At 36.3% G+C, this 13,501-nt stretch overlaps 1 protein-coding gene across 1 annotated transcript in view; it reads left to right on the forward strand.

The window, feature by feature from the left end:
- The first annotated feature begins 218 nt into the window (after window positions 1–218).
- The window catches only part of LOC140167785 (uncharacterized), a 31,216-nt gene continuing 17,933 nt past the window's right edge, over window positions 219–13,501 (forward strand). The window contains exons 1-15 of the mRNA XM_072191079.1: window positions 219–485; window positions 810–941; window positions 2,211–2,525; window positions 3,856–4,356; window positions 5,882–6,017; window positions 7,219–7,334; window positions 7,769–8,016; window positions 8,747–8,834; window positions 9,811–9,887; window positions 10,014–10,050; window positions 10,361–10,458; window positions 11,456–11,584; window positions 11,918–12,069; window positions 12,755–12,890; window positions 13,112–13,261. Coding sequence (XP_072047180.1) covers window positions 302–485; window positions 810–941; window positions 2,211–2,525; window positions 3,856–4,356; window positions 5,882–6,017; window positions 7,219–7,334; window positions 7,769–8,016; window positions 8,747–8,834; window positions 9,811–9,887; window positions 10,014–10,050; window positions 10,361–10,458; window positions 11,456–11,584; window positions 11,918–12,069; window positions 12,755–12,890; window positions 13,112–13,261 — 2,499 coding nt within the window. The 5' untranslated portion in view covers window positions 219–301. The remainder of the gene's footprint in view (window positions 486–809; window positions 942–2,210; window positions 2,526–3,855; window positions 4,357–5,881; window positions 6,018–7,218; window positions 7,335–7,768; window positions 8,017–8,746; window positions 8,835–9,810; window positions 9,888–10,013; window positions 10,051–10,360; window positions 10,459–11,455; window positions 11,585–11,917; window positions 12,070–12,754; window positions 12,891–13,111; window positions 13,262–13,501) is intronic.

Below are 13,501 nucleotides of genomic sequence, written 5' to 3' on the forward strand. Positions count from 1 at the left end.
ACAATTGTCAAAGTAAGTGTTGCTTAGTATCAATTCTGTCATTGTGATAATAGTACATTAAGTGCCAAGTTTACAGGAAGATGTGCTGATGGTATGTGTCTGTCAGGATGGTCGAGTGACTACTGTTACAATTGTGATAAACACCAGCTCATATTTGAACAGGTCCGCATAGAGCAGAGGATGTGATAACGAGACATATGATTTTATTTTAGTTCCCATAGATACCTGCCCTACTGGTTACTATGGTGATGATTGCATACATAAATGTAACTGCAACAACTGTCACAAGACAAATGGATGCATGAACAGTCAGTGTCATACTGGATACTGGGAAACACAATGTGACATAGAATGTCACTGTCTGAATGGTGCAGCATGTGACAGAGTGACTGGTAAATGTGATGCTGATTTGAATAGTGGACTGAGTCTATGTGAACCTGGATATATATCATCTATTGGTGTAAATTTGGAAAACTGCCAAAGACGTAAGTGCAAAAGTGATGCGTAGGGTCAAAGTTCTAGCAGGTCTGCTCAGCTCAATGTTAGCAATTTTTAATTTGAAATAATGGCAAACAAATAAGAAGCAGAAACAATAAAAAACATAAGAAAATAAGCTCCTCAAAATATTGTAACAGCACTACAGTAGGTAGCATACTTGGTAGTGCAGTTACAATATTTTCTTTATTGTGCGGTTGCCTTGATACCTTTGCCAAATTGATAAATATTATCTAGATAGACATGTTTGTGAAATATTACTCAGCCAAATGTGTAAGCTAGGTTTGTAAAATTATACATTGACTTCATTTCAGATACATCATGTTTTGCTGATTGTACCAAAACCTGTCATTGTTACAATGATGTCTCATGTAATCCTCTTTCTGGCCAATGTCCAGTGAATACCCTTTGTCAGACAGCATGGGGTGGAGCCTCATGTCAAACTGGTAGGTAGCATTAGTCATATTAATGAGCATAACTTCCCCTTCACCAAGACCTGACAGCCTGTGCTACACAACACTGTTCTACAAAGTGCCTGCAACACCAAGCATCCAATGTGATGCAATTACGTAATGATGAAAAATCACATATCACAGTGGCTTGCTATTGCCGGTTGGTTGCTCCATACCTGAGAGGTTGGTGGTTCAAACTGGGGAGGAGAAAACAACTTTTTCTTCTTTTTTTCTCTTCTCTTCTCTTCTCTTCTCTTCTCTTCTCTTCTCTTCCCTTCCCTTCCCTTCCCTTCCCTTCCCTTTCCCTTTCCCTTTCCCTTTCCCTTTCCCGTTCCCTTTCCCTTTCCTTTCCCTTTCCCTTTCCCTTTCCCTTTCCCTTTCCCTTTCCCTTTCCCTTTCCCTTTCCCTCCCCTCCCCAAAGGAGTCTTTCGTGATACTAGCATCCTCTTTTTATGACATTTTCCCAAAATTTCTGTTGATTCCAATTTTGCATTTGCGAGTTATGCATGATTATGTGTATTACATTAGCTTACATTGCTCCATAGACAATGTGTTGTAATTTTGTTCTGGTGTACCAGAACGTAATTCAAATTTCATGATATTTTCGCTAAACAAATTTATACGCAAATTAAGAAATATTAGGTACATAAGCTTTATGTAGCCAGTAGTATAAAAATCTCTTTTTTTTTTAGAAAAGTGGGGGAATGAGGCTGTGGATCATGAAATGCCCTTTTAAAATATATAACTGGTAGGCCTAAATTCAATAGGTATAATCCCACAACACAGGAAACAATTCACCTAACATGTTTTTTTTCTACATTCTAAGGAATATTTTCAAATTTGTACTTTGATGGATATTGAGTGGGTGACTAAGTTCCCTTTCAAATGCATGAAAGAGCCCATTGATTTGAAAATTAGTAACCAATACTTATAAAGTTGAAAAATACTCTGTATAAAGTCATTTGTATCTGTAAAATATGTATATGTATATATTATAATAATGTTGGTGTAATTTTGAAAGTAGAATGTCTTCTACTATTTCAAAACAACTCAGCAGATGTCAAAAATGTGATTGCTGGATAAAAGCAAATGATATGATTGACTGTTTAATTGGTTTGCTGTCAGAGAAAAACTGACAACAAAAAAAGAAGCAAGAAAAAAAGAAGCAAAAAACCATTGATCCATTTTTTTTGGGAGTAATTCACATATTTCAATTTAAAATGTGGCATAAAGTTTTTATCATTTATGATTTTTCCCTCATAGGAATCATTGAAGTCAGCTATGAGAAGACCAATCCTAATCAAGCACTACAAGTGACATGTATTGTTACAGGTGACCAAGTCATACCAACAGCAGACCAAGTGGCATTGGAGTATATTAACGCCCACAGTAGATTCCAACCAATTGGAGAACAAGTACAAGCAACAAGAACTGGAAATGGAAGATTTCTGAAAATAACGTTTCTTATTACCCCAAATGCAACCCATCCAGTACCATCATCAATTTTGTGTAATGTCAGATTTGAAGAGAATGGTGTCCTGGCATATGCAAATGCATGGATTTACCCTCAATATTTTGGTGAGTGATAGAAATCTATTTGAATATTTATACCACATATTTTAGTTAATTCATTTATACAATATAATTATTCTTTCACTTGAGTTAGCCAATCTAAGAAAAATCAGCCATGACCAGGACTGGAACAGGGGATTCACATACTCACTTGATAACGAAGTACTGAAAGTGCTGGTTTGATGCTGCACAGGTTGTAGAATGACCTTAAAGACCCATTCAGTGATCCCAGCGCAAGTGTAAAAAAAATAAAATTGTTTATAAATTGCTTAAAAGTGAAGGATAAGTCATTCAAATTGTCATTTGGTATTTTTGAAATGACAAATTCGGCAAAAAACGAAGAAAACAGCAGTACTGGCGAAGTTGAAGCCCCATTCAATTACATGTAGCTAATTTAGATACTGTCAGTATCTAAATTACAGATTCCTGTGAAATGTCTTATTTTGTCTTAAATACACAGCTTTCGGCTGAACCACTCGCAGGCTATGTTATCACATCTATGACAATGACAAAGGTACCAAAGTCTGAATCGTCCGGATGAGCAAATCACTGAATGGGCCTTTAATTAATAATAATAAAGAGAGCTTTAATATAGCGCCCAACGCAAATAACCTCTGGTGCTTTACAAAACATAATAACTTAGGGAACAAATATTTAAAAACAAAACTTAGCATAACTTAAACATACTATTACACATGGGGGACACAATATTGCAAGAAATTGACTGGGTACTATTGCACAAGATTGGAAGCACACAGCAACTCATAGGTGGGGAGCCGAGCCGGGAGAAGAAACAGAGCAAAAACAGGGAACCGGCAAAACGCAGACCACTCCACCACCCGGAGTCACTATGCAAGTCCAATCAAGTGAAATAATAATGGCAACAACAACAATGCATGAACAATAATTAAACAAGTTAAAAACAAGAATCAAATCAAAAGCGAAATTATTCCAAAAGTCAGATCATGCAGTGCTCCACAGCCGGGCCTAAACGGACTGAGGCACAGAACACAAACAAAAGGAATGTTCAAAGAACTGCACGGTCCCTCGCTGAGATCAATAGTACTATTTTCCTTCGGGGCTGCGCCCCTCAGGAAAATAGTACTATTGATCTCACCTCGGGCCCATAGTTTTAACCAGAACCTCTCATGGCAGTATATATTTGTATACTATTACACATACACACTATTGCAAGGTAATCGGGTACATAATAATTTGAATTACCTTAGATGGATAGTTTATGATCATTTTAATTTCAAGTGCTAAGTAATGCTTCATTTCCACCTTCGGTAGTTCCACAGCTCATAATATGTGATTTTTATTCATCATTTTGCAGTTCCTCTTACATTAACTTCAACTCCTGAAATTGTTGCTGGGACTATTACACCAACATCAGTGACAATACAATGGGATGCATGGAATCCATATACTTATCCATACACTGATACAGGGGATGGACCTGTGATTGGATACAACATCTATGATCAGATCACTATGTCATTGCTTTACAGTGTAACTACAGTTTTTGTAGGTGCTATATCAAGAAATATTGCAGGCTTAACACCAAAAACTAACTACCAGTTGACAGTAAGACCTGTTGGTCCTGGAGGAGAAGGCTTTGCAACTCAATCGGTCACTTTCACCACTTTGCCTTCACCTACTCAGTCACCTCCATTATACCCACCATCTACAGCCAGTACTACAACAGAAAAAAGGACACCAGCTGATGTACAAACTTCACCACCACCTACTGACAAACCAACCTTACCATCTGATTCTGATATGAAGATTACAACAATGCCTCCTGGAATGATAATAACAGAGACAACACCACAAGGTAGAAAATAAACAGTGATTGGAAAGCTTATGAGAATATTTTGAGAATAATTACTTTAGATATTACTAAGTTTGACATCCTAAATATATTTCCATTCCATCGACATTGAGAAAGTTTGAAAACATCCTAATCAACAAAATGGGAAATATAAAGCAAATCTATAAATCTCTTTTTAAAACTTTTGGAATGAGAATATCTGGCTTGGCCACTAGTTTTGAGCTCCTGCTACAGTTGACAGGAGTTCATTACAATTTAGTAAGCCCTATCTTGAATTGCTTGTGATTCTTCATTCATCAATTTTTACATCACACTGTTAAATTATACTATGATCACATCCATGTACCTTGTGATGTCTTCCAGCCAATCATTCCAGTGTCTTCCATGCCACGCTTGCCTTTGATTCCTTTGCGATTGTGGGTACATATTTCGAGAAGCGATCTAGTATACAAATAATGAATGTTTATGAGTGCAATGGTAAGAATATTTTCATGAGTTGAAAAATTGAATGTTCCATTCAACGAAGCGAAGCTGAGTTGAATGGAACATTCCATTGTTCAACGAATGAAAATATTCTTTCCATTGCACGAATGAAAAACATTCATTATTTGTTTTATATAACATCTAAGTAGACCTTTGTCATTTGATTGGTTGATTGCAATGGCTTTGTAATCGTAGACAAGTAGGCCAAGGCCTTTTTTATTGCATTATAGTCCTATTGTTGTATCATCCAAAAATAAGCCATTCAAAAGTATCATTATAAGGGTATAATATTATTTATACCAGGTTTTTGCTACGAAAAAGAGAATTTAACTAAGCTTACCTAGTCCCCAGGCCTAACCATGGATATTGTAAGCTTACCTTTTCACTTTCTTGCTTTCTACTTTTTCTTTCCCAAAAAAAAAAAATCGGAATAGACCTATCATCGCGGTTTTATTTGTAGATGTGGATTTTATTTCTTCAAAAGGCAAATTAAGTTTGTTGTTTTAAATCTCCCGTAACCCGGTTGGGCCTATTATACTGTTGGCCGATCGGACTGAAAAAATATGCAATCTAGCCGTGCCGTGCAATAGAACGTACGGAATATAACAAAAATGCACGGTGCATATAACGAAAATGCACGGCGCATATAACCAAATTCCACGGTAGTGACGTAGGTCGTAAAATAGTTTATTTATTGAATGACATGTGACCATCAACCAACCAATCAAATGACAAGGATCTACTTAGGTGTTATATAATAGCTAATAGTAAAAAGTTAATCTCATATAGTGACATTAAAAGTGACCAATAGGAGAGAACTGAAACAAAGGAGTGAATATGAACAAGATTTAGGGATTCAAATGTTTCATAATTTTGCATTGGGTCCTATACAAATGTATAGGAAGAGTTGTTGAATGAAAGATTATCAACAAGCACTATAGAAGCATTAATTTCATTGTTATACTTGCAGCTTTATATCTCTGAATATATACAACTGCTCTTTCATAAACCATCTTGTTTTGTATGAAATATATATTTTTTTCAGATGTCAACACCACTGGTGCGAATGGAATATCCAATCAAGCAACAGGATTTACTGGGGTGACATTATATATCACCATATCTGTCATTGCAGTGTTACTTGTCCTTATTTTGGTTATCATACTCTGGTTTGTAATTAGGTAAGGCAATAGTTAGTATTAAAAGTATTATCCATCAGCAGGGAGTGAAGTAGCTGTTTGAAGTGTGAGGGATGGTGTAGGGGTGGAGACGGTGGGTGCCCCCTAAAAGTCCTAATTGTTCCTAATAGACTAAAGAATAAAGCAGTAATTGCCCTGCAGTAAAAATTAATAGGTAAATTTTCACAGGAAAATTTTCTGGACACGTGACACCCATGGGCTCAGACTATTATCATCATGGAATGTGACCCTGAGCACAGCGGGTGGTCTACCAATATATTTGAATAGGAAGAATTACTCCTTTGATGCAAAATAAGTTACTCGTAGCAAGTTAATAATGTTATGGTAAGAGTTTCCGTAGATTAATATTTTTTCCGCAGATAGATATTTTTGAAATTACGTTTTGAGGATATTGTGCAAAATTAAGCTTACATAATATTCAATAAATTTGCAATGCACAAATTTCTATCGAAATTGCGGCCAAAAATACTATTCCAATTCAAAATGACTTAGACTTGAATAGGAGGTCATCGCCGGGGGGTCAGGGATCAGGCTCGAGGTTACACTCACATTGATACACATTGGTCACATGTCCAGAAAATTTTCCTGTGAAAATTTACCCATTAATGTTGACTGCCCTGTGTGTCTTCCTTTTTAGCTCCAAAACACCATGCTTTGGACTAAAATAGAGTGAAATTTAACAATTTTGCGCACACACTGGTCTATTAATTAGTGAACTTTGCCTAACTTCATTTGAGACTAAAATAGTCTAAAATTACATTTTTTTTGCAAATATCCAAGTAACATCGTAACAAAATGTGCTTGTCCCCCGTAAATTTTAATGCTTCTGCGCACCAACAATGCTGAATTCATTGAAGTCAATGATCTATTTCTGATGCATACAACAATGCCACTTGAGTATATATTCAGCCCTATGCTCTTACCCATCCCTCTCTCCAATTTTGATACTACAGTGTACTGTCTTTTCAGCTTGAAATCAGACATGAAGTGACAGGTCTCTTTATCTAATCCTTCACTTTTTGTATGTGAGCAATATGGGGTGAAATGGGATAGTAGGTCAAAGCTTAAGCATAATTTCTGATTTGTTTATGTTTCCCATCAGGCCTTTTCTGAAAAAAAAAATACAGATGCATCAAAGCCTGTACATTTTATCAAGACATTTATGTATTTTCAATATTTTCAGGAAAAGGAATACTATAAAGGAGGATGTTGCTCTTGATGCACCTGCTCAAGTAATATACAAAAAGACTGCAGATGATGATGATGAGATACCAATAATGACAAGTTGTAGTAACAGAGGTAGGCTTTCACTCAACAATGAAGAACATTGCCTTTAAATTTCAATCATACTTCAGTCAACTGACATGCATGATTAAGATGTGACTGATGAGTTGTTTTTGTTGTTTAGTTTCTGTAATAGAAACCATTAAACTTGGCTGCTTTTGTTACATTTTTGTTTCTTTTTTTAAAATTCAGTTCAGTTTATTGATCAAAAGTTATTCTGAGACATTTGTTGTATGTCTCTTAGTTTTTATTTATCATTAACAGGCTGCAATAATGTGCTTCAAAGTTCCATCCAAATCATGTCACATAAAAGTAGATGCAAAATTTGGATATTGCATGCTCTTTTAATACCATACACCAACCACTATGGATCATCTATCATAAAAATGTGATTCAAAATATCATTTGTTACACTTAAATATCTTGAATAATAAATTTATATTTTACAGGTTCCATGTCCAGTCTTGATGTCATAGACAGCATTGATGTAGAAGTAGAACAGGAACCCAGCATACAAGGAGCTGCAGCCCATCCAATACCACCACCAATACCTACTGAATTAGCAGGAGCAGGTCCTAGTCTGGTTTCTACAAATTCTATCAAAACAAGGCTGATAGTGCCAGCTGTGAATGTTAAAGACTTTGCTAATTATGTGAAGGGTAAACGACAGAATGCTGAACTTCAACAAGAATGGGAGGTAAGCTCTATCCTTTGCTTTCTGTCTGATCTATTTGTTGTTGGTTCATCCATCTGATGTCTGCCACTAATAATAATAATAAAACGGCATTTATCCACGCTTTCTGAATACTCAGATTCCTCAAAGCGTGCCACGGGTCGATATGCTACCAAGCCCAAAAGGGCAGCGCAAGTTGACCTCAATGCTGAGTGTGACAGACAACAGGCCCGGGCTGATCCCCTGCTCTTTAAGAAAAGGCCTGCAACTTTTACATGTCCAGATATTGCTCTTCTGGTACATGGGACCACAATTTTACGTGACTCTCCGAACCACAGCATGCTATGCACCCACTGTGGTGTCTGCACGTTTAGGGCCACAATGAGTGGGATAGAGGATAAATGAGAAAGCTCATGATCTTACAACCTTCCGACCGATAGCCTAGCACACCAAACTACATGACCACCCATCACATGTCCCCTGAATTTAGTACACCTGCCCTGTCCTTTGTATTATATTATACAGCTGAAAAGCAATAAAATAACATGAATTATTTACAAGCCACACCCACTGAATAAGAATGGGACAATAATGTATCTGACAGAATGCTGCAGAAGAATATTTCACCCTCTTGACTGACTTGGCTGGCTATGCTATTGTGTCTGATGTTGTGGTTAACATCAGTAGCCAGTTAATACAATGCGATTGTGGTTTTGTCTGTACCCTTTACCTACTACTAATACTTTTTTCACAGAGTCTACCTAAGAACCTGTGTAGACCTACAACAATGGGAAAGAAACCAGAAAACAAAGGGAAGAACAGATTCAGGAATGTTGTGGCATGTAAGTGTTTCCACGCCTAATATCAGGTCATTGTTGCTTGTAATACAATCTTTGTAAGCATGTAAGGAGTCATTATATTATTTTTCTTGCTGCAAGAGTCTAAAATAATTTTCAAATTTTACTCGCACACAATTAAGACCCAGTCCACACTAGTATATTTTCGTCATTGTGTCATAATTACCTGAATATGACACGATTATAATACATGAATGATGAGAGCGTCCACACGGTCAGCACCTCATCATTGTGTCGTAATAAAATCATGCTACGGTAATTATGAAGCCCATTGAGTAAACATAAATACAACGACAAAATGCGTACACACAGGTAATTTTCATCATTAATTACGACACGATCATGCAAGAAACCGGCCCAATGATGGAAATTTTCATCATTCGCGAATGATGACACGATTGTAGTATGCCAACGACATTGAGCGGACATACGGTACTAATATTATAATACGATTATGACACGATCGTATTCGTAATCGATGGGAAAAAACACACTTGTGTGGACCGGGTCTAATATTTGCATAAGCATGTGATATTCATTAAGTCGAGGGTTGAGAGCCAGAAAGCATCAACTCATAATCACCTGCTCCCACAAATGAGCATTAAGTCGCCTGGGCACTACAGAAGACACAGTCCATTAATCATGACAAAATTCAATAGAAAACAAAAGACGTTGTGGAGGAAATATTGATTTTTGAAGACCAAAGCAAGGTGCCAACTTTATGCTCAGTTTGTGAGAGCTGGTCATAGTGAGTTACGGCTTTCTGGTTCTGAACCCTCGAAATGATGTAGTGACAAAATATAAAGTTTTACAATAGATAAATAGACTTTAATCTAAAATCAAGACTTTCCTGTTATGATGCTAAAGGTGGTATCAACTTTTCAAATATTTTACACACAAAAAATGAACCCAAACAGCCAAGTATTTTGTTTTTAATCAGCACTATGATTTTTTGCTTCAGATGACCACTCCCGTGTTGTTTTAGAGCCTCTTGAAGATGACCCTGATTCTGACTACATCAATGCGTGTTACATCAAGGTAAGCATTTTTGTTTCATATTGTAATACTTCAGCCAAGTCTCAATTTGGATCTTTAATTTAATATTTTTGTGGATGATTTGTATATTATAATATTCTGAAATCCTCTTCCCTCTCTGACATGCAGGGTGTCAACAATCCTAGAGCTTACATTGCATCACAGGGTGAGTATCAATCATAGTTACAATGCTAAATAAAGATATTCAAATGTAGCACTCTTAAATTGAAAAATTCTATGACTTCTCAGAGGGGAGCTTCCACCCTTGGCTATCATGCCACTGCTATCCATCATGGTATTTCAGTCATGATACTGCAATGTTTGGTCCTGGTTTGAAGAGAAAATGTAGAAAACCATGATTACTGGAAGAACAAAAAAGGGCACCTCCCCTGAATGTTGTACACCTTTTAGCAATTACTCACAACATTTTCATTTGATGGTTATTATTGTGTTTTATCTATTGATCATGTTGACAGGTCCAAAAGACATTACTATAGATGACTATTGGAGAATGGTTTGGCAAGAAAACATCTCAGTTATGGTGATGGCTTGTAACATTATTGAAACTGGAAAGGTGAGGCCAGCAAATTACTGTCAAGTATTTGACTCCTCTGTTCTAGAAATTGAAAATGCAGGAATTCTGAAAATTTGCATCCATCACATAAAGCTTTTCCAGAATATAAAATACCAACTTTTGAAATTGCTGGATTATTACAATAAGTATTTGTTTAAAAGAGCTGGAACTTTGGGCAGGTATGAATAGATTAGCTCTTTGTCAGTATTAGTTTTAGCAAGTGGTGCCATTGCTGTATGTATCTTTACAAGGCCCATTTTACCTTTCTTGTCTCTCTCCTCCCAAGGAGCCAGCATATAGAACATAAAAAGACTCTGTGTGAAGGAGGATCAAGAGACAGGCACTATGGCCTATGATCATTGCTCTGGCATAACCACCTTTTAGTGTTTTACTGCATCTTAATTACTTTGGGTTTAAAGTGAGCTGCTAATTCATGTAGTAGATTGCCCTAAATCATTCAACATGTTCTAAGGAGGTTGCCACTTACCTATTAAAATAAAAATCAGAATTACTTTTACCAAATTTGCATACTTTAAGCATTCAGTAATTATGCAGTGCCACTGGTTGCTCTGCCAATGGTTTACCTCATGAAGCAAGACCCAATTTATAAATGCTGACTGAATGCATGTAATGCTCTAAAGAGTTGGTTTCTCTCACAGGAGTTGATACGATGTAGAATGGCCCTTGTCTTTGGGAAAGATGTCAATATTTGATTGGGTGATATAAAATTTATATAGAATTGCAGATTCATATGTAGTGGTAATAAAATGAGAATAATATAATTCAAAATTAGACTTCAACATTATTTGTTTATTTTGCTTACTGGGAGCGCTTTTGAGGAACTTCCTCATCATCAGCAAATGTTTTTAGCTCTGATGTTTTCTTGGAAATGGTTCCAGACCAACCTGATCAGCATGCAAACTTAACAAGTAGTGTTGAAGTCTAAATTATTTTAAATTAAAATATTCTAAAAGTTGTTTTTCTGTTAATCTTTCAGCTGAAGTGTGTGAAGTACTGGCCTGATAAAGGTACCCATGAGACTTTTGGTGATTTTGATGTTACTTTTGACAGTGAAGAACAAAAACATGCAGACTATCTGATAAGGAATTTCACCATTAGTAAGAATGTAAGTAAACAACTATTGTGAAATAGTACATAATTATTAATTGAAATTCGAACAGTATGTCTTGACCACAGCCATGGGCGTTAATCCCACGGGACAGGGGGACGTGTCCTTCCACTCTTTGGTAAAATGGCCCATTTTTTGTAGCCAGGATTTTTTTGGGGGTGTGGCAGACTCAAAAGTGGACCTTTTCGATTTTCCTTCAAAAATGGATGATTTTCAATGGTTTTTTTACATTGTGTTTTTTTTAATTGTTTTTGGTGCCCTGCTCCCCCACTATGGTTTTACCTGTATTTATGATTGATCTTGATTAATATATTAATATATTATTTTTAGGGTGAAGAAGGTACTCGCAAGGTGGTCCAGTTTCACTATACCAATTGGCCCGATAAAGACATACCCAAGCATTGCACACCAGTCCTCCAGTTGCTGAAAGAGGTCAATGAACATTATCAGGACAGGAATGCTCCACTACTTATTCACTGCAGGTAGGTAAACATGGTAAATGGGATGCAGCTAAAATGATACAGTTTCATGTCTGAATACACATTCCCTAGATGTGCTATATTTGATGACTTGGTAAGCAGTCAAAATTAATAGGTAAATTTTCACGTGACACCCATGGGCGCAGACATATTAGCATTATGGAATGTGACCCAAGCACAGCGGGTGGTCTTTCAATGTATTTGAATAGGAAGAATTCCTCCTTTGATGCAAAATAAGTTACTTGTCGCAAGTATAATAATATTTTGGTAAGAGTTTCCGTAGATAGATATTTTTTTCCGTAGATAGATATTTTTGAAATGACATTTTGATTATATTGTGAAGAAATTAAGATAACATAATATTCAATAAATTTGCAATGCACAAATTTGTATCAAAATTGTGGCCAAGAATACTATTCCAATTCAAAATTACTAAGACTTGAATAGCGAGATCACCGCCGGGGGTCAGGGATCAGGCTCGAGGTTACACTCACATTGATACGCATTGGTCATGTGTCCAGAAAATTTTCCCGTGAAAATTTACCTATTAATGTTGACTGGTAAGTGTGTGCCAAAGCATTTGCCTATAGAGCTGTTTAAAATCTCTGTTTATCAAAAATGATAGATCTGTCTTCATTTTTTCTTTCTTTCTCTCCTCCTTTCTACCTTCCTCCCTCCCATTTTACAGTGCTGGTGCAGGGCGTACAGGTGCTCTTATAGCCATACATACCATGATGGAAATGGCTGAACAGAGAGGACAGGTGGATATCTACAACTTTGTGTTCAGTATGAGGAACAGCAGGGCCAACATAGTACAGACACCTGTATGTATAACAAATAAAATAAATTAATATTCATTCATGTATGGTATTTCAGTGACTCAATCATGATAAATGTCATTTTGGTCCATTTTATAGTGACAGTTGTGTACCACGTTGTATGTGTATAACAGGTATTTTTTATTTATACTGACAAATCCATAATGAGACTTCCATAAATTCAACTATGTTTATTGTTACTAATTGTAATAACATTTCCTTTGCAGGAACAATATGCATATGTTCATGATGCCATGTTGGAGCACCTATTCTGTAAGAACTCATTTGTTAAAGCAGAGGAGTTTGCTGCTAGACTAAAATCACTTCAAGAACAGAACCCAGAGACTGGAAACACTCATTTAGAAGATGAATATGCGGTAAGTCAAGTCAAGTCAAGTAGGCCATAATACTTTAATAGGTCCATTGAGAATGAGTGTTCATTACATAATTAATTAAAGCACATAGATACATACATATTTCCACAATATATCAAAACTGGAATAATTAAGATGAATATTTCTCAATTTCATTTGACTAAGAACACATGAAAACACATATTCCATGTAGCAACATCAATCATGGCCTAGCCCCATAAATCTTTATTATATGACCGTACA

This window comes from Amphiura filiformis, chromosome 1, assembly GCF_039555335.1.
Source record: "Amphiura filiformis chromosome 1, Afil_fr2py, whole genome shotgun sequence".
Lineage (NCBI taxonomy): Eukaryota > Metazoa > Echinodermata > Ophiuroidea > Amphilepidida > Amphiuridae > Amphiura > Amphiura filiformis.